Source organism: Geotrypetes seraphini, chromosome 9 (assembly GCF_902459505.1).
Source record: "Geotrypetes seraphini chromosome 9, aGeoSer1.1, whole genome shotgun sequence".
Taxonomy (NCBI): Eukaryota; Metazoa; Chordata; class Amphibia; order Gymnophiona; family Dermophiidae; genus Geotrypetes; species Geotrypetes seraphini.
The window spans coordinates 16,693,474-16,714,049 of NC_047092.1; the positions used below are offsets into that span (position 1 = coordinate 16,693,474).

The window sequence follows — 20,576 nt, forward strand, 5'->3', positions numbered from 1 at the left end:
GGAATCCAACTTTGAAGGACTTTGTCTCCGGAGGAGCCTGCCTTCTCCTCCGGCACCCCCTGCACCGAGAGAGGAGCGTGGGAGCCCTGCTCCACCCCCCTCCCGACACAGAGGAATCCAACTTTGAAGGACTTTTTTCCGGAGGAGCCTGCCTTCTCCTCCGGCACCCCCTGCACCGAGAGAGGAGCGTGGGAGCCCTGCTCCACCCCCCTCCCGACATAGAGGAATCCAACTTTGAAGGACTTTTTCTCCGGAGGAGCCTGCCTTCTCCTCCGGCACCCCTGCACCGAGAGAGGAGCGTGGGAGCCCTGCTCCGCCCCCCTCCCGACACAGAAGAGCCATCTTTGCAAGCCATCCTTTTTCTCAGAAAGGACCGATCTGACAGGCCCAAAAACCCCCTTTCTCACACTGCATAACTCTCTTACAGGACTGCTTCTACTTGCTCCAATATCATAAACACAAAAGTAAAATAAAACCGTTTCTTGATCATATGTCTCTTTAGCTATAAATCACAATATTATGATTAAGACTTAGCCAAAAGGAAAGATTTATAAACTTTAAAGAGTTTTACTGCATGCAAAAATGTCATTTCTTTAATAAGACATTAACTATTTTTTCTGAGGCCCTCTAAGTACCTTGAAATCCAAAATGTGGCCCTGCAAAGGGTTTGAGTTTGAGACCACTGGTATAGACGGTGGCACTATCATTAAGGAGCAATTGGTGATATATCTGTACCTCCTTGAGACTATATAGATGAAGCTTGTGGCCTCTTATGACAGTCCCATTGCAAGAATTATTCCTTTCTTAGTAATCGCTTGTAACAAATTGATAGAAGGTGTTTTTGCATTATCGATATTTAATTCACCTTCATTTTGAGGTGCTGTTTTGTATCTGCCTTTGTAAAATAGGGGGAGAGGCAGTGGCGTCGTGAGGGAGCTTGGTGCCCAGGGCAGTGGCACTCGGCATCGAAGTGCTGTGCGTCTCCCACGCTTCCCTGCCACTTGAGCGCTCCCTCCCCCCATGTAGCTCTTGAAATGTTCACCGTCACAAGCACCATCTTCCACCTGCTGCTCGCACCGGCCTCAGCTCCCTTCTGACATCACGTCCTGGTCCCACAACCAGGAAGTGATGTCGGAAGGGCGACGAGACCGGCGCGAGCTGCGAGTGGAAGATGCAGCTCAGGTCGGCGAAAATTTAAAGAGGTATGTGGAGGGGTGGAGAGATGCCTGCTCCCCTGGTCCGCTCTCCCAACCCCCCCCCCCCCCCACTTACTAGAGAGAGGCAATAATCAGGCCTCACATTGTTAATCCCTGAGCTGTCTATGGTCCTGAACTCGACGAAAAGGAAATGCACTTTACCTGGGCCACCGCCAGGATGGCAACAGTGAGGACAAAGGGGATGGACCACGTGACCAGGTGGAAGTAGGAGGTCCTCCCTGAGAGCGGTTGGTAGGTGGTTCCCAGTGCTCTGAAAGAGGTGTGCCAGGCATAAGTCAGCATGACAAACCAGATGACACCAGACATGAGGGAATAATAGACAATGATGAAGATGATGACACACGAGAGGGTCTCGTTGGAGCTGTGGAGAAGCAAAGAGGTATTACCGACCTGACTTGTGTGCTCCCTATGCCTGGCCAGTAAGGTCTACACTTCTTCGGTACTATCATGCAAAATAATGGTTTAATTAAACTATGTTGCTTAGACTCTGGACGGATTCTATACAAGCTGAAAAGTTAACCTTCCAGTGGCAACGAGGGATTTATCGGTTATACGTGCACTGAATTTTATTTGATTGGTTTTGGTTCTAGGGCCTGAGATTTGATTCAGTTAATGAAAGCTCTCTATTTCAGTGATTCTTAAACCTGTCCTGGGGGACCCCTAGTCAGTTGGGTTTTTCAAGGCATCCCTAATGAATATGCATGAATGAGATCTACCTATAAAGTGGGTAGTGGGCATGCAAATTTCACTCATGCATATTCATTAGGCATACCTTGAAAACCCAACTGACTGGGGGGGTCTCCCAGGACCGGTTTAAGAACCACTGTTCTACTTGTTTCAAGACTAGTAGGCCCTGTATGTACCCTTGGAGTTATTTATTTCATTCCTATCACTTCTTCTAATTCGTATAGAGTTCATTAAAGGACTGAACCATTTCAATTCCTTTCAAGAAGAGCATTAGCATAATGGCATAATCCCAGCATCGTTTCCAGTGCTTTCTAATATGGATCTAAATCCACGAAGGAACACAAACCTCCACAGGTAATATTTGATATAATCATCTGTTGACTGCCACCCCTTCTCTGAAGGGGTCTTTTTTAAAAGACCCCTTGAGTGAATAGAATTTAAGACAACATTTATAGCAATTTGTACCATGGAAAAATGGAAGCTATTCCTTTCCAAGGCAATATTACGATCCTAGTGTTTCTTCAGCAGTTGAAAAATATTTGCTTAGACATTATAGTGGTTCTTTCGTGGCCATTTTCTTCAAGTTTTCTATTGTGTGGCCTCTCGATCGTGAAATTTATGTCAAGCATTGCTTGTAAAATATATTAATTAACTCATAAGTAGCAGCATAAAATAAACTTTTATGACCCCTCCCAGAGTATTGGCTCATAACCACAGCCTCCTCCCTGCCACTGGAAGACTCGGGAGGGTGGCACTTACGTGGGCTCCCCGAGCCTCATGGTGCCATCAGCTCTGCACACAATCTCCCTGCGAGCGCCATCCATGAACTGCGCCAGCCATCCGATGCTGCCTACAAAGAAGCAGGCATTGATGTAGAAAAGAATGACGGCTGGATAACGGTTGGAATTCTTCCAGTCGGACACAAACGTGGCCTGGAGAGGAGGAAAGAAAAAAGACAGACGTAGAGGGGTCTTGGGATGTGGATTTCCCCCCGAAAAGTGCGACGCATGCACGGAACGCCCTTCCCATATCAAGTTAAATCACGTCAACACTCCAGCTCCACCTTCTGACCATGGTCACTCGCCTGCTGCAGGAGGGGAACCCTACGAAAGGGAATTACACTATGTTAAGTGGTGCATGGCTAAGTCTGGTTATGACTATTTACAGTGGTGTAGAAAGGGAGGGGGGCAAGGGGGCAGTCTTGGTGAGGGCGCAGGCACCCATACTCCTCTCCGCCCACCCCGCTTCACCCCCCAGTGCCGCGCATGCATGCCACTTCTCTTCCCCGTACTTCTGCAACGTTTCTAGCGCAAGCAGCAACCCTCCGTTCTCACGGTGGCCAATTCAGGTCACTAGTACCTGGCCAAAACCCAAGGTGTGACAATATTCCATGCTACCGATATAGAGCATGCAGTTTTGTTTGTCACTTGGGATATCAAGTAAAGCCTGATTCCTTGTGGATTCTCTCCACCCCTTTCTTCCATCGTGCCTCCTTTGCCCGCTCCCTCTGAACCCTCCCTTCCCTCAGACTCACCAGGGTGAAGAAGGTACAGAGGACAGTGACAGAACTGAAGCCAGCGATGTACACGTGCATCTCACGGTGTTCGGTCTCCGTGAACAGCGGGTTCTGACACTGGATGCCGCAGCCTTCCACATCCTCGTACCAGCTTTTGGGATTATCCGTACGCACCAGTGGCACCTCGCAGCGGCCCGAGCTGTTAAACTTGATGTTCTGCACCTCATTCTAGGACACAAAAGGGAACACCCGTCAAATAAACGCACAAAATAAATGCGAACAAACAGATGTATCAGAGGAGCCCAGGGGTTAGTGGTTTCTGCAGACAGGAGGGCAGTTCAGGCTCTAATCTCAGGTCCGATTGCTGATCCTTAGGGTCGGGAATTCCATGCAAGTTGAGAACAGCACTGGAAAAATTTGAGGTGAATTGCACCTTGTGCTTTCTACCGTGGGAGGGCGCCACAGAACTTCATCGCTCTACAGCAGGGGTCTCCAACTCAAACCCTTTGCAGGGTCACATTTTGGATTTGTAGGTACTTGGAGGGCCGCAGAAAAAATAATTAATGTCTTATTAAAGAAATGACAATTTTGCATGAGGTAAAACTCTTCATAGTTGATAAATCTTTCCTTTTGGCTAAGTCTTAATAATAATAATATTGTAATTTATAGCTAAAGAGACATATGATCAAGAAACTGTTTTATTTTACTTTTGTGATTATGATAAACATACCGAGGGCCTCAAAATAGTACCTGGCGGGCCCCGAGTTTAAGACCACTGCTCTACAGCTAGGAATGCTGGAAAATGGGGCAGAAAACAACTAATGGTTTCTGAGATGGAGCAAACAGAGGCAGGACGTACATTTAACCAGAGATGTCTGTAGCAACAGGCAAGCTGATTGATGTTTTCCATATCACCGGCATGCCAGCTTCCCTGTAACATCCCATAGGGATTGGTCCTGGTCCTGTTACTGACCAATACCTTTCTCATGAAGAAACTACAAAAACACCGTGGGGTGGTCAACACCAAAAAGAGGGTGGTCCAACTCCTCAAAGCGATGGACCTCGGTACCACAGAAGTCAATGGTAAAGCAAGCAAAAGGTGGAACCAAGTCCTGGGCTTACAGGAGTTAAAATATCAGTGTTTATTGGTGTACTGTATATTAAAAATACAACACAATGTCATAAAAATCATATTATGAAAATCTGACCGATGCCAACAGTTATATAACATGAAAGAATAGTGCTTTATGTAAAATAAACAGACCCTACACGGTCCGTATTTCGGTAAGGGATTGCCTTCCTCAGGGGTCCTTAGCACAGTGGGACGGAGGTTAAGCAGCCAATTGCATCATGGGATGCAGTCAGAAGATTCGTACAACAGTACATCCCATAATGCAATTGGCTGCTTAATCTCCGTCCCACTGTGCTAAGGACCCCTGAGGAAGGCAATCCCTTGCCGAAACACGGACAGTGTAGGGTCTGTTTATTTTACATAAAGCACTATTCTTTCGTGTTATATAACTGTTGGCATCGGTCAGATTTTCATAATATGATTTTTATGACATTGTGTTGTATTTTTAATATACAGTACACCAATAAACATTGATATTTTAACTCCTGTAAGCCCAGGACTTGGTTTCACCTTTTGCTTGCTTTTTCAATACCTTTCTCAGCCATCTAGCAAGCTTAATGCTGGACTCAGGTGAAAGCGTGGTCTTCTGTACTAAATAATATTTTACATATGGACCCCCACAGCCGGGACCTCACCCCACTATATCACCTCTGTAACAAACTGGCTGATTGATGATCCAACCAAGACATCCAAATCTTGGATCACCACCGTTAATAGGCTCCCCATTGGTGGGGTACTAAGGATGAGCGACACCCCACCCCTTCCCTTTCCCCATACCTTTTTAGTTTCTCCAGCGTCAGCAGCATGCCCACGTCAGCGTCGGCCTTTGCCGTCACCTCCTAGGCACGGGTCCTGGAAGTGGCGTCCGAGACAGCACCGATGCCGACACAGGCAGCAATGTATTGCAAACTGTGTGCCGCGGCGAGACGTCGACAAGGAGGAGAGGTGCCACTCTGGCTGACTGCTTACAGGATGTGCCCCTCGCAGCGAGAGGCAAGTCCTGTAGGCAGTCAGCCGGCACCGAGGACCCACCTCCTTGCTGGCGTATTTCCTCTTCTCCCCGCACCTACCCTCCTCCAGGATCGCCCACTGGCAAAATGACAGGTTCAGGGTCACGGCCGGAGGGCCTCCGCCCAAGCCGCGGATGTCGCCGCAATGATGTCACACATGCACGTGATCTCATCGCGTCGATGTCCACACACTTCTGGATGCCTACCGGCCGCGGCACCAGGATTAGTGTGCCACGGCGCCAAAAAAGTTTGCGGGACGCCGATGTAGTCTATATATCCCCTGTTTTCACTTCTCCCATAAGCCCTGTTTTTAACTTAACCCCCCCACCCCTACCTCTCAGTCTAAGCCCCCGGTGTTTCCTCTTTGCCCTTTCCTATCACAAGGAATGGCATTCCTTCATTATCTGTTATATAGTCTGCACACTGCCCTGCTATAATCTATGGGTAGGGTAGCCTAGAAAATGACATTACTGTATATATTAACATGTCATTAAACGTTTTCACCAACCATACGACATTGCAGCTGAGTACTTTCAGACTCTGCAGGCCGGCCGTGATGATTTCACAATGCATGACATAAGATCGCCCACGAGGTTTAGATCTGATGGGTCATGATGCCAGCACTGTAGCGGCAGGAAGAAAGACATGCAATGGCAGAATTGTGATGGGGGGGGGGTACTTCAGGAGGTGGGTAAGCTGCATTGGGGAATAACTTCTCCTGGAGAAACCCTCCCTCCTCCCTGCCCAAGGTATGATTTTGTCTTGGAGGGGGGAAATTCTAGGAAAATGCTTTCTGAGAATGTAAATTCTGGATTGAGGAATGAATAAAACATAGCCAGATGCCCTGAGAGAAAGGAAAGTCACAGGGGAGCTGAGCAAACCCAAAGAAAAATAAAGAGAGAGTCGCAGAGTGAAGAGACTGAAAGAGGCAAAGGACTTAAGGGGGGTCTCAGGAAAGCAATGGACTCGAGGGAGGTACAAAGAGTTCACCGAGGGGTAGCAGGCTTAGGGGAGATTCATGGGGAGAAGGGACGGGAGCGCTAACAGTAAGGCAGGAGACTCAAGAGATTCGCCGAGTCACAGAGAAAGAGGGAAGGGAGATGCATGGGGAGAAGGGACGGGAGCGCTAACAGTAAGGCAGGAGACTCAAGAGATTTGCCGAGTCACAGAGAAAAAGGGAAGGGAGAGGCATGGGGGGAATATTACAGATGGATGGGAGAGCCAAGAAAAAGGGTCCCCGAGATGTCCTCTCTTCTCACCAGGCAGCCTTCTGGAAAGCGGTCCGTAGCACATTTCAGGAAGTCAGGCCAGCCTCTCTCACGCTCCACGATGGCACACGGACCCCTGGTGGCCTGGCACAGGCCCTGGCCGGGCAGATCCACCCTGTCACTCTCACACTTAGGCATGTAGACGGCACAGAGCAGGGGCTGGATGACGTCCCAGCAGCGAGGGGCATTCCGGAGGCCTAGCCGAGAACAGAAAGAAAGATGCCAAATAATCATTAAACAGGTTCCCCAGTCAGACCGTAGCAGAGAATACAAACTTTGCAGACCTTTACCACTTTCATGAATACAACTTTCCCCTCTCTTCCAGGACAACTACCCAGGTGAAGCTTCTTCCGGTGGGCAGTGTCTGCAAAGGGCTAATTTTCTGCGCACCATGACAGAAATGAGCCTGAGACTGGAAAGAAGATTCAACTTTCAACAGGACAATGACCCTAAATACAAAGTAAAAGCAACACTAGAGTAAGCTCAGCAAGAAGGAAATGAACGTCTTCGAATTTATAGTTTATTACACACATTTGCAATATCGCCTAGTCTGGAGAACAGGGCTATATAGTTTACTAATCAGAAAATCAAACAGGACAGAGGCAGGCTTACAAGGCATTCCAACCGTCGTCTGGTAGGAGGAAGGACAAGTCACATAGGGGACCTCGGAGGCAATGCCACCCAAGTCTACCTCGCCGAAAGCTTGTTTTCAGCTGCGTCTTAAACAGCTTGAAAGACATCTCAGCTCAAAGCACAGACAGAAGATCGTTCCATAACTTTGGTGCTAAGGAGTAGAAAGCTATGTGTCTTTTTTTTTTTTTTAATCTTTATTGATTTTCCATTACTAACAAAAAGTTCAACACAATATTCATATCAGTAACAATAACAAATCAGCACTCAAATTCAGACAGTAGCATTGCAACAATATAAGCCCTCTCCCACCCTGCAATTACATCAAAGAATCACACTAAAGATATATCCCTCCCCTCCTGGATGTGTTTGAAATATACCAACAAAAAGAAGGATAAAAGAACTATAACAATTGTACAAAAGCCGTCAATGTAGATTCTAGGTGGGCGTCCCTAGGGGGCAGTAATACCATAGAGGCAGTCCCCGGGTTAAGAACGAGTTTCATTTTTTAAACCGTTCTTAAGTTGAATTTGTATGTAACTCGGATCCTGTACGGTACACAGTCTATAAAAACATTAAACATTAAAGACAGTCCTCAGAACAAAGTTTAAATAGAACGAAAAGAGAGGAGGTTTACACTTACTTTTGTTCTTCATCCATCCCACTGTTCCCTCTCCACCACATCCAACATTTCTCCCTCTCATCTCTCTCTTCCCCATGCATCTGTACCTCACGCCTCTCCCACCACCATGTCCAATAATTCTTTCTCCCTTCCTATGCCCAACTATTTACCTCTTTCTTCATTTCCCCATTGCACTGTCTCTTTCCCTCTCCCTCAGACACCCATGCCCAACAATTCTCCTTTTCTATTCCCTCCCCCACCTCAGCATCTCTTTCCCTCACTCCCTCCATTCTTCCATTCTTTGTCCAAAGTTTGTGCTCCCTCCCTTCTTCCTCCCTGTCCAAACGCGGCCCTCCCCCTCCCTTCCGTGTCCCAACAAACCCTTCGTCATCTTTCCCTCCGTTCTGCATCTCAAATTCGTGCTTCCCACGGGTGTTTACCTCCTCTGGCCGGCTCCCTCCTCCCATCGCAGTTCTCTTTGCAATGCCGCGGTTACTGCATGCAGCTGACACGGCAGCCTGACCCTTCGTGCCTCCCGCAAGTGTTTACCTCTTCTGGCCGTCTCTCTCCTCCCAGTGGCACTTCTGTTTGCGAAGCCACAGCCGCTGGTTCCTGCATGCGGCTCGGGTCAGCCACGAGCCTCGTGCAGGAACCAGTGGCCGCGGCTTCACGAACAGAAGTGTCACTGAGAAGAGAGAGCCGGCCAGAGGAAGTAAATACCTGCGAGAGGCACAAAGGGTCAGTTTAACAGAAGAGGCACAGATTTAAGAATATAACGTAAAAACAGAGAGTGGGTGGCGCAGTGGTTAAAACTACAGCCTCAGCACCCTGAGGTTGTGGGTTCAAATCCTCACTGCTCCTTGTGACCCTGGGCAAGTCACTTAATCCTCCCATTGCCCCAGGTACATTAGACAGATTGTGAGACCACCGGGACAAACAGGGAAAAATGCTTCAGTACCTGAATAAGTTAATGTAAACCATTCTGAGCTCCCTTGGGAGAACAGTATAGAAAATTGAATAAATAAATAGTGTGAAGAGTTTCAGCCTCTGATAACCAGAGCTGGTACTGTGATGTCATAATGCCTCATTCCACTAATGAGAGCCAACCTCATCGGTGATGTCACAATGGCTTGATTGTCCTATACTTGGCTCACTGTTATTGCATTTTGATTTCTAGAGTGGTGCAGTGGTTCAAACCCACACTGTTCCTTGTGACCCTGAGCAAATCACTTAATCCCCCCATTGCCCCAGATACATTAGACAGATTGTGAGCCCACTGGGACAGACAGAGAAAAATGCTTGAGTACCTGAATAAGTGAATGTAAACCGTTCTGAGCTCCCTTGGAGAATGGTATAGAAAATTGAATAAATAAACATAAGAATTGCCATACGGGGCAGACTGAAGGTCCATCAAGCCCAGTATCCTGTGGCCAACCCAGGTCCCAAGTACCCAGCTAGATCCCAAGTAATAAAACAGATTTTATCCTAGAAATAAGCAGTAGATTTACCCAAAGCCATCTCAATAATAGCCTAAGGACTTCTCTTTTAGGAAATTATCCAAACCTTTTTTAAACCCCGCTAAACTAACTCATTTCTCCATATTCTCTGGCAACAAATTCCATAGTTTAATTCACACATTGTGTGAAGAAATATATTCTCCAGTTTGTTTTAAATCTACTATTTAGTAGCTTCATCCTAGTCCTAGTATTTTTGGAACGAGTGAACAAGTGATTCGGATCTACCCTTTCCACTCCACCCAGTATTTTATAGACCTCTATCATTACGGTAGTAGAACAGTATCTGCATTCAATGTGGGAGCTCTAACATTCGAGTTGGATCTTGTTTCAGTAGTGAATAAGTTGTAACTATTAAACTAAAATTAAACTTAACCTTATATACTGGGTCTTCAACCACAGGAAGTTCGACATGGTTAACAATAAATTAAAAAAAAAAAAAAGTAAACTGAAATATGAGTTAGTTTTCAAAATGTTTAGCTAATAAAAAAGTTTTTAGAAGTTTACGGAAGAGTTGGAAGGAACTGGGACACCTCAAAATTAGGGGAAGTTCATTCCATAGTTGGGGAAATTTAAACTGTTCTTTATAAGTCACTGGGGAAGGTTCCCGAAATACTATATAGGAGATATAAGAACATAAGAATTGCCTCTGTCGGGTCAGACTGGAGGTCCATCGTGCCCGGCAGTCCGCTCAGGCGGCGGCCCCTCGGGTCCAGGACCTGATAGTGCTCCTACCCTAAAACTCATATATGCTTTTCGCTTTTGTCCTGTAGAGTAACCTTCTATCTATACCCTGCAATCCCCTTCACTTCCAGGAAGTCATCCAGTCCCTTTTTGAAACCCAGTATTGTACTCTGTCCTATTACCTCCTTTGGAAGCGTGTTCCAGGTGTCCACCACCCTCTGAGTGAAGAAAAACTTCCTTGCATTCGTTTTGAATCTATCCCCTCTTAGTTTTTCTGGATGACCTCTTGTTTTTGTTGTCCCCGCTAATCTGAAGAATCTGTCCCTCTCCACTCTCTCTATGGCTTTCATGATTTTATACGTCTGTATCATGTCTCCTCTCAGTCTCCGCTTTTCCAGGGTAAAGAGCCCCAGTTTGTCTAACCTTTCGGCATATGAAAGGTTCTCCATTCCTTTTATCATCCTAGTTGCTCTCCTCTGGACCCTCTCAAGTATCGCCATGTCTTTCTTAAGGTACGGTGACCAGCATTGGACACAGTATTCCAGATGTGGTCGCACCATTGCTCGATACAATGGCAGATCAATTCAAAGTTGGTTTAAGGTTATCCTTGTGTTGTTACTGCTTTCCTGACGTTTAGAGTCTAGAAAGATCTCAAGGATCTGGAAGGGGTGGCCTGAATCCAATATAAAACCCAATGGCAAGGCTTGAAGACTGTGGTCCACAGTCAATATCCATCCAAGTTGAGCTTGCGCTCTTCTGCCAAGAATAAGAGAACCAGCACCATCCCCACTTTGAAAAATCGCTGAACACTTATTCCACGTGACTTAACGCTGTTCTGGCTACAAGCAAAAAACAAAAGGAATTGACCCCAAAATATCCACAAAGAAGAAAATCCAGAGAAAACCAAAAAAACTCTGTGGAGTGACGATGTTCCCAAATGGACTTTATTTGAAAGTGTCAAAGTTCCAAAGGTACACTAAAATCATCCACATAAAATAATTCCATCCACACAAAAATAAATCATCCACATAAGAGCCTTAAAGGACCTAGTCCGCTAGGGATACAGGACCCAACACGGTCCGCGTTTCGACAAAAAGTCTTCTTCAGGGGTCCCTGGGGGTCCTATAAAGGTGAGTACATAGGAAACAATTATGCTCCCAGAATGCCCCAGAATAGCTGGTTTTGGCTTGAGAACTATACAAGACATTTTCAGAAGCACTATCCAATTAAGTGCCATTGAAAATGTCCACTTAGCCCTAGACAGGTAATTTAAATGCCCCCCCCTCTAAGACCACCACCATAGTATAGGACTACACACAGATACATACACACACACAGAGGCCCTGATTCTCCAAAAGTGCGTCCCGATTTTAGGCAGCTGTAGGCGTCCTACAGCTGTCTAATCAGCCAATCTGGATGCACAGTTTTAAAAAAAAATGCTCCCCAGGCAGGCCGCCTATATTGAAGGCGAGGCCCGCAAGACACCTAGGCCCTGATTCTGTATAGAGACGCCCGGAAGAGACACTGCTTGCATTTGCAATGGACACTTATTCCACGTGACTTAAGGCTGTTCTGGCTACAAAGCAGCTTTAGCCAAGTACTGAGTCAAGGAGTGTGATGACTTATGCAATTAAGGCTCTTTGGCTTCTTTGACTGTTTTCTTTATGCTGAACGTGGACAGAATGTTACCCGGATCAGTGAAACAAACTCTTAACTTTCACAAACCCCCGAGTTGTATTTTTAACATGAAAACTGTTCAAGGATGCCTGGAAGGATGTTTACATAGCACTGTACATTTGGAACTCCAAGGAACGGGCACAGTTTCAATTTTTCAGACCTAAACATTTATTTACATACTTATTCAATTTTCTATACAGTTCTTCCAGGGGAGCTCAGAACAGTCTATATGAATTTATTCAGGTACTCAAGCATTTTCCCTGTCTGTCCTGGTGGGCTCACAATCTATTGAATGTACCTAGAGCAATGGGGGGATTAAGTGACTTGTCCAGGGTCACAAGAAGCAGCGTGGGTTTGAACCCACAACCTCAGGGGGCTGAGGCTCTAGCTTTAACCACTGCACCACTCTAGAAATCAAAATATAATAAAAGTGAGCCAAGTATAGGACAATCAAGCCATTGTGTCATCACTGATGAGGTTGGCTCTTATTGGTGGAATGAGGCATTATGATGTCACAATACCAGATCTGGTTACCAGAGGTTGAAACTTTTCATACTATTTATTCAATTTTCTATACAGTTCTTCCAGGGGAGCTCAGAACAGTTTACATGAATTTATTCAGGTACTCAAGCATTTTTCTCTGTCTGTCCTGGGGGGCTCACAATCTATTTAATGTACCTGGGACAACGGGGGGATTAAGTGACTTGCCCAGGGTCACAAGGAGCAGCATGGGTTTGAACCCACAACCTCAGGATGCGTAGGCGGTAGCTTTAACCACTGCGCCACACTCTCCCACAAGAATGCCTCCTTTCAAAACCTTCACATGCTGTCAATGGCGTAGTAAGGGCGAGCGGCGGCCGGAGTAGTGGCCCCCTTCTCCCGCGTGCACCCCCTTCCCTTTTCGCCGTACCTTTTTTAACTTCTCTGGTGTGAGCAGCATGCCCATGTTGGCTCACCATCCGACGTCGCTTCCTGGGTGCGGGTCCCGGAAGTGATGTCAGAGAGAGCACTGACGCCGACACGGGCAGCAACCTCACGCTGGGGAAGTAAAAAAGGTACGGGGGATGCCATGGGGCGAGCGCGCACAGCAAGGAGAGGAGCGGAAGGGGTGGAGAGGAGGCGGGGTGCTGTGCCTTTAGCATGACAGCGCCTATGGCTGACCTCCTCCCTCCCTTACTGTCCCATTGCACGCTGTGGAAGCCCACACAGCTTTCAGCCACATCCGGAGAAGAACCATCTTCAATCTGGTCAGTTACTCCCATAAACACCCCTTTTCTTGCTAGATACCTTTAAACAGGTACAACACTCCCCAGAAATTCACGGGGGTTCTTCGCCTGTCAAAAGGCAGAGGAGGCAGGAGAGGGCAGCTGGAGAAGCAGGAGAGGGCAGCTGGAGTGCCAGTGGGTGAAGAAAATCACTCGAGGTCTACTCCAACCGCCTCTTCCTGTAATAAAGTTGGGCTACCAATCAGGAGCTGCTTTGACACGCAGCTCCTGATTGGTGTGGCTCGACGTTACTACAGGAAGAGGGGGGGTCGGAGCAGACCGCGAATGAGTGAGTCCACGCTTCACGAACCGCGAATTCGCAGGGGGGACACTGCACCTTCTAAAAATAAGCAGGTGCCCATTAGGCATTGTCATGATCCGCGCTAAGTTGGCATTCAGGGGGCTCCGTTGAGAGCTTGGCCTAATTGTGGGCGTAAGGAACCACACCCGCCAAAAGGCGGTGTAAATACTCACGCCCAACTGATGGCAATTGAGTGCACATGTTGGGTGGGAGAGTGGTAACATTGAAAAAACTTTAAATATAAAAGAATTAAGATGGATGCTTGAGTTCAACTCTATGGACTGGATGGTGCAAGCAGAATAATAATTAGATCTTGGAACGTTTAGCACCGTCAATAATGTCCGTTTAAGAACTAATGGGAGGTCCTCTAGAGCAGTGTTCTTCAACCACTGGTCCATGGACCACAGAAATTTCCTGCCGGTCCACAGGGTCAGCACGTGCATCAGGCCCAAAACAGTGTTCTTCAACCGCCACTCCACGGTGCGATCGATGCGGCGTTATCTTTGAACCAGCTCCCTCTTCCTCACTGATTCAGTGCACAAAGCCACAGGCAGTGGCTCCTACGGGCGTCCTGCGCCTGAACCGGAAGCCTTCTCTCGGACGTTGCAACGTCAGAGGGAAGGCTTCCAGATGAGGCACGGGACGTGCATGGTGCAATTAGTACTATTATGGGGGCGGGGTCTGGGGTGGAGATTGGGTAGAGATGGGCGGGGTCTGGCCTACGACTTAGCCCCGTGTTCTTCAACTGCCGGTCCACGGACCGATGCCGGTCCACAGAATAATTATTTTATTTCTGCCGGTCCATAGGTGTCAAAAGGTTGAAAAACACTGCTCTAGAACATGTGGGTCGATGACGCTGCAGGGGTTCCCTATTTCTGAGTGAAATTTGAACATTGCGGCCATTTTGGCGCTATGGCGGCTGTTGTTAGATAGTCCTGTAAATCTTTTTGAATTTGGTACGAAGAATGTTTAATAAAATAATATTGGTTTTGATGTTTTTAAATGTATGATACTTGTGGAGGCGCTCTACAATTTGAGTTCTTCTCCTTTTCAGCACTCCGGTCCTTGATCAAGAATCTCGAAACGCGTCGGCAAGGGGAGTCATCAAATTAAGAAAACTTTAAAAAAAACTAAGCAAAAGCTAAGTAGCACATGTTTAGTATGAAGTTAATAAAATTAGAAAAAGTATAAATAAGAAAACCAAAATGAAAAGAAATGTTAGTGTTAATTAAATATTAATGTCATTGGGACCAATGACGATTGAGACCGCTGCGTGTTATATTACTTGCACGGAGGCCTGAGGATCCCTAGAGACATTATTAAAAAAATTATTTTGATATACTGCTATCACGAAGAAATTGTGGGATTGATTGTTATATGATTGGTTGAATGTTGGAAACTGAGAATTACTAATTGTTCAACGGATGTTATACAATAGAGCACAGGTAAGGTTACAGATTTTCCGGAACAAAAGTCCAAATCCATGGCCCCAGGCCCGCTCTGTTCCAACCCTCCAGCCCTGAACCTCTCAATCTGGTCGCTTGTCAGGAGGGTATCTGCTCAAATGCTTGTGTGATGTGATTACCGTATTTTCACGCATATAACGCGCGCGTTATACACGATTTTACAAACCATGCATAACCGTGCGCGTTATACGTGTGAGCGCGTTTTACAACTTTTTTTTTTCAATCCGATCTGCATCCCCCCTGCGAACCGCCATCCTACCCCCCGCTCGCGTCACCCCCCCCTCCCCCGCGATCCTACATCCCCCCCAGCACCGCAAAACATGTCTTACCCGATTGGGCACCGGCACCAGCACCAATGCACAGGATGTGCCAGTGCCCGAAGATCCTCCCTCATTGGTTTGGGTTGGTTTGGCCTGGGCTGGGCTGGGTGGTGCGGTGCAAGAGAGATCCTCCTTCTTCCTGTGCCGGGCTGGACTAGGCTTGGAGTATTTGCGCATGCTCAAAGCCTTCTGGTCTCGCTCTCTCCGAGATAATCTAGTCCAGCCCGGCGCAGGAAGAAGGAGGATCTCTCCTGCACCGCACCGCCCAGCCCAGCCCAAACCAACCCAAACCAACGAGGGAGGATCTTCGGGCACTGGCACTGGCACTGGCACATCCTGTGCATTGGTGCTGGTGCCGGTGCCGGTGCCCAATTGGGTAACACATGTTATGCGGTGCTGGGGGGGATGTAGGATCGCGGGGGAGGGGGGTTGACGTGAGCGGGGGGGGAGGATGCCGGTTCGTAGGGGGGGATGCCGGATCGGATTGAAAAAAAAAAGTTGTAAAACGTGGGTAAGCGAGCGGGGGGGGGGATGATGCCGGTTCGGAGTAGGCGGGAAGAGGTTTTAGCATGCGTGGTATACGCGTGTGCGCGCTATATCAAAATTTTTTTACATAGATTTGTGTTCCCCGCGCGCCATACCCGTGTGCGCATTTTACACGGGTGCGCGTTATCTACGTGAAAATACGGTACATACCTGGCACACGCGCGTCCATCACTGCATTGCCGACGTCGCTGCTAGGCAAAAACTTTTCAAACCCCGGACAAAGTGCCAGGTTTTGAAAAGCCGTCCAGAACCCCCCCGGACATGTCCTGGAAAAGGAGGAGGTGTCCGGGAAATTCCGTACGTCTGGCAACCCTAGGCATTGGGCAGATGCGTACTTAACTCCTAGTCAGCGGCACAGTGAGGGCGGGGCAGGGGGGCAGACCGCCCCAGGTGCAGTCTTGGCGGGAGTGCCAGCACCTCTCCACCTCTTCAAATCTTCGCTGGCAGCCAGCAGCATCTCCTACCTGCTGCTCACGCCGGCCTCAGCTCTCGTTCTGATGTCACTTCCTGGTTGTGGGAGCAGGAAGTGATGTCATAGGGAGCACTGCGGCCAGTGCAAGCAGCAGATAGGAGATACTGCTGGCTGCCAGCGAAGATTTGAAGAGGTATGCAAGGGGTGCGTGGCACGGCGATGCCAGGCGCCTTCTTCCCTCTCTACGCTGCTGCTCCCAATTAGAGCCAATTCATTCCAATAATTGATTGCTAGCAGCTAATTGTCTAATTAATTTATGCATGCAATCTGTGGGACAGTACACATACACAACTTCCGCAGATCTGTGAATGAGAATCTGCTGACTGTCTGGAGGTCACTGCTTAAGCCTGTTCTATACAGGTATATTCTGTGGAGTGACAATGTTCCCAAATGGACTTTATTTGAAAGTATCAAAGTTCCAAAGGTACACTAAAATCATCCACATAAAAGTAAATCATCCACATAAGAGCCTTAAAGGACCTAGTCCGCTAGGGATACAGGACCCAACACGGTCCGCGTTTCGACAAAAAGTCTTCTTCAGGTTCACCACACAATTGTTTCCCACGTAGTCACTTTTATAGGACCTCCAGGGACCCCTGAAGAAGACTTTTTGTCGAAACGTGGACCGTGTTGGGTCCTGTATCCCTAGCGGACTAGGTCCTTTAAGGCTCTTATGTGGATGATTTACTTTTATGTGGATGGAATTATTTTATGTGGATGATTTTAGTGTACCTTTGGAACTTTGATACTTTCAAATAAAGTCCATTTGGGAACATCGTCACTCCACAGAGTTTTTTTTGGTTTTCTCTGGATTTTCTTCTTTGTGGATATTTTGGGGTCAATTCCTTTTGGTTTTTGCTATACGGGTATATTACCATTTATAAAATTGATGTGTTTTGGGACTTTTTTATATGAGAGCTATACGAGATGATCAAAGAGGCAAATCCCTCCTATAAGGTCCAAAAAACTATTTTTGTATGTGAGTCATTCAAGTGTAACACCCAGCTCATTACTAGGGGGGGAGAGTGTGGTGCAATGCTTAAAGCTACAGCCTCAGCACCTTAAGGTTGTGGGTTGAAACCCACGCTGCTCCTTGTGACCTTGGGCAAGTCACTTAACCCCCTTATTGCCCCCACCTACATTAGGTAGATTGTGAGCCCACTGGGACAGACAAGGAAAATGTTTGAGTACCTGAATAAACTCATGCAAACCATTCTGAGCTCCCTTGGGAGAACAGTATAGAAAATTGAATAAATAGTGTGAAGAGTTTCAGCCTCTGATAACCAGAGCGCCTATTGTGACATCATAATGCCTCATTCCACCAATAAGAGCCAACCTCATCAATGATGTCACAATGGCTTGATTGTCCTGTACTTGGGTTTTTACTACATTTTGATTTCTAGAGTGGTGCAGGGCTTAGAGCTACAGCCTGAAGTTGTGGGTTCAAACCTATGCTGCTTCTTGTGACCTTGGGCAAGTCACTTAATCCCCCCCATTGCCACAGGTGCATTTGAGTATGTGATTAATTCATGTGAACCGATTTGACCTCCCCTGGGAGACCAGTATAGAAAAATAAATAGGTACTAAAAATGTATTCTTCCAATGGTCCACCCCCCCCCCCCACAAAAAAAAAAAGTTATCAAAAACAGTCTCAATACTAAAACATCTCTTTCACCCATCCTTGCCTTGGTCTTCAAATCTTGGTTAACATGGCCATTCTTTTAATACTTTATATTACACGAAACTTATCTTTGAAGTACTCCAAGGGACCCTTTGGCTGTTGGTGCAACCCGGAAATGGGTCCTCTTCAAAAAGCAATAACAGCCTCTTTCATCTTCAAAACAACACAGGATGAAATGGGCTGTCAAAACTCACAGCCCTAACAGGGCACAAAGTTTCAGGTACAAATGTACCCGAATAATTGAATCTAAGCCATTATCTCTCTATAAGGCATGCTTTATTCGGAGAAGTGCATTCAAAAAAGTTGTACCTCCCGATTACTGGAAGGAACGGGATTGAGGTTTATCTTGCATGATGCAATTTTTTGAGGCACGTATGCATCCCATAAGCGAATGGACCCCAACGCCTTTGACTTACCGGACCAGAGGAGCAGTTTCTCGTGTGCGTCCTCCTGAGACCCAGAGTCCTCGGCCAGGATGGTGGAGGTGAGGCTGTAAGGAAGAGAGGAGCCCAGGCACACGTTGTATCTCAGGGGCTCGCAGGCTGAGCTTTTCTTGCAGTGGTCCAGGTCCGAGGTGTCGTTCGTCAGCTGAGCTCGGCCCAGGACCGAGAGTCCATAGAGGAGCCCGGAGAGGAGCAGAGCCCAAACCCTCCCAACAAAGAACTTTTCCCTGGAAGACATCTTGAAAAAGATCTTCCAGGGAGAAGAAGCTGGGGGCCTCCCACCTCTTGCAGCCAGCGAGATCGGACGCAAAGGGAAGGGAGGGAAAAAAGAGTGGAAGTGGGGGAGAATCAGGCGATAGAACGTTGAATTCTCCAAAGTTCGCAGCGAAAGTTCTCAAGGGCGGAGCGTCGCTCCTTCGACCCTTTGCAACTTTTGCACGCTTTTCTTCCAGTCCGAGGCATCTCAACGCGTTTCGGGCTGCAGTGGATCCGGTGCCAGCATCGGGCGAACATCCCCCAGACCTCCGGCAATCCGGGCCCCGGTACGAGCCTTACCAGCAGCCAAACCGACTGGGGGGGTCTCCCTGCATCCTCCGGTCAAGAGAGTTCAAATCCTGCGGCCCTTGATACTGTATCCATCTCTCTCTCTCCCGATCCCCCCTCCAGAAAAATCTGAAGCGGGAGCACAAAGACGGCAAAAGATGTAATTCGATCCCGAGCAGACGGCTCTTTTCCTGGTTTTCCTTTTCTCCCTCTCGGAACCCCCAAAAATCCTAACCCTGCGGGGCCCGAGGAAAAGACTGGCTAAGGCAGCTGCACAGTTTGGGATTTTCTCTCTCTGGCTGTTCTTTTGTGCCCTCTTCTTCCCTCTCAGGAATGCACAGGAAGGGAGAGGAGTGGAGGGAACTGGGATTTCCTTTGCTCCGTGCACACTCCTTCGCTCTCACTCCTCACGGGGACGTTTCCGTCCCCAAACAGCAAAACACTAGAGTTTTCATGCCATATTATTTTCTTTCACACATACCAAAACCCCAGGGACTTCTTATTCCTCCCCCTCCAAAAGAAAAGTGGCAAGAACTAGCCACCAACTGTACTTTTGGGGGTGAAAACTTTCTTAACATTTCTGCTGCTGCTGTTCACCCCAGAAATTCGGCTGCAAGATCCAGAATCAAAGTTTCCCCAAAGATGGAAAATAGGCAACTTTCTGGAAGTTAGTTAAAAAGTGCTTTTTTCCCCAAATATGTTATGTGTAGTTTTATATCCCTGCTAAATTATCTACATTGGTGTTTAAGGCGGGTTAGAACATAAGCACATAAGAATAGCCCAGTAGCCCATTCTCACAGTGGCTAATCCAGGTCACTAGTACCAGGCCAAAACCCAAGGAGTAGCAATATTCCATGCTACCGATGCAGGGCAAGCAGTGGCTTCCCCCATCTTTTAGAGGTATACAGTAAACTCCTGTGAATTTGCAGTTCGCGGACTCAGTAATTCGCGGTATTTTCCGGCCGCCTCTTCCTGGTACTAAAGCCAGGCTACACCAATCAGGAGCTGCTCTGACCCACTATCTGGCGAGTCAAAGCAGCTCCTGATTGGTGTAGCCTGACTTTAGTACCAGGAAGAGGCGGTCGGGGAAAATACCAGAGAATGATTCTGGAATCCCAAAGAGTAACAAAAGATTCTAGAACCCCTAGGAGTAGCAACATTCCATTCAGAATCCTAAAGAATAGCAAGATTCCAGAATCCCAGAGAGTAACAAGATTCTGGAATCCCAAAGAGTAGCAACATTCCATGCTACCGATCCAGGGCAAGCAGTGGCTTCCCCCATGTCTTTCTCAATAACAGACTATGGACTTTTCCTCCAGGAACTTGTCCAAACCTTTCTTAAAACCAGCTATCCTATCCACTCTTACCGCATCCTCTGGCAACATCTGCGATAAAATGTTTTGTATGTTATGCCTGTCCTCTAAATGTTTATTATTTCTATATATTTTATAGACCCCTGATGCAGGCGGATCGCTGAAACACAGTCTGTGTCGGGTCTTTTAATTAAAGCATTTTATCACCCAGTATTTGAAGGCCCCTTTGTGTTTTTGTTTTGTGTCCATTAATCACTTAGAAACAGGCC

The 20,576-nt window shown here is 47.3% G+C and overlaps 1 protein-coding gene across 1 annotated transcript in view; it reads right to left on the reverse strand.

The window, feature by feature from the left end:
- The window catches only part of SMO (smoothened, frizzled class receptor), a 47,786-nt gene extending 28,279 nt beyond the window's left edge, over positions 1-19,507 (reverse strand). The window contains exons 1-5 of the mRNA XM_033959213.1: positions 18,425-19,507; positions 6,822-7,027; positions 3,439-3,648; positions 2,664-2,836; positions 1,359-1,578 (exon numbers count right to left, since the gene is read on the reverse strand). Coding sequence (XP_033815104.1) covers positions 1,359-1,578; positions 2,664-2,836; positions 3,439-3,648; positions 6,822-7,027; positions 18,425-18,689 — 1,074 coding nt within the window. The 5' untranslated portion in view covers positions 18,690-19,507. The remainder of the gene's footprint in view (positions 1-1,358; positions 1,579-2,663; positions 2,837-3,438; positions 3,649-6,821; positions 7,028-18,424) is intronic.
- Between the last annotated feature and the right edge of the window lie 1,069 nt (positions 19,508-20,576).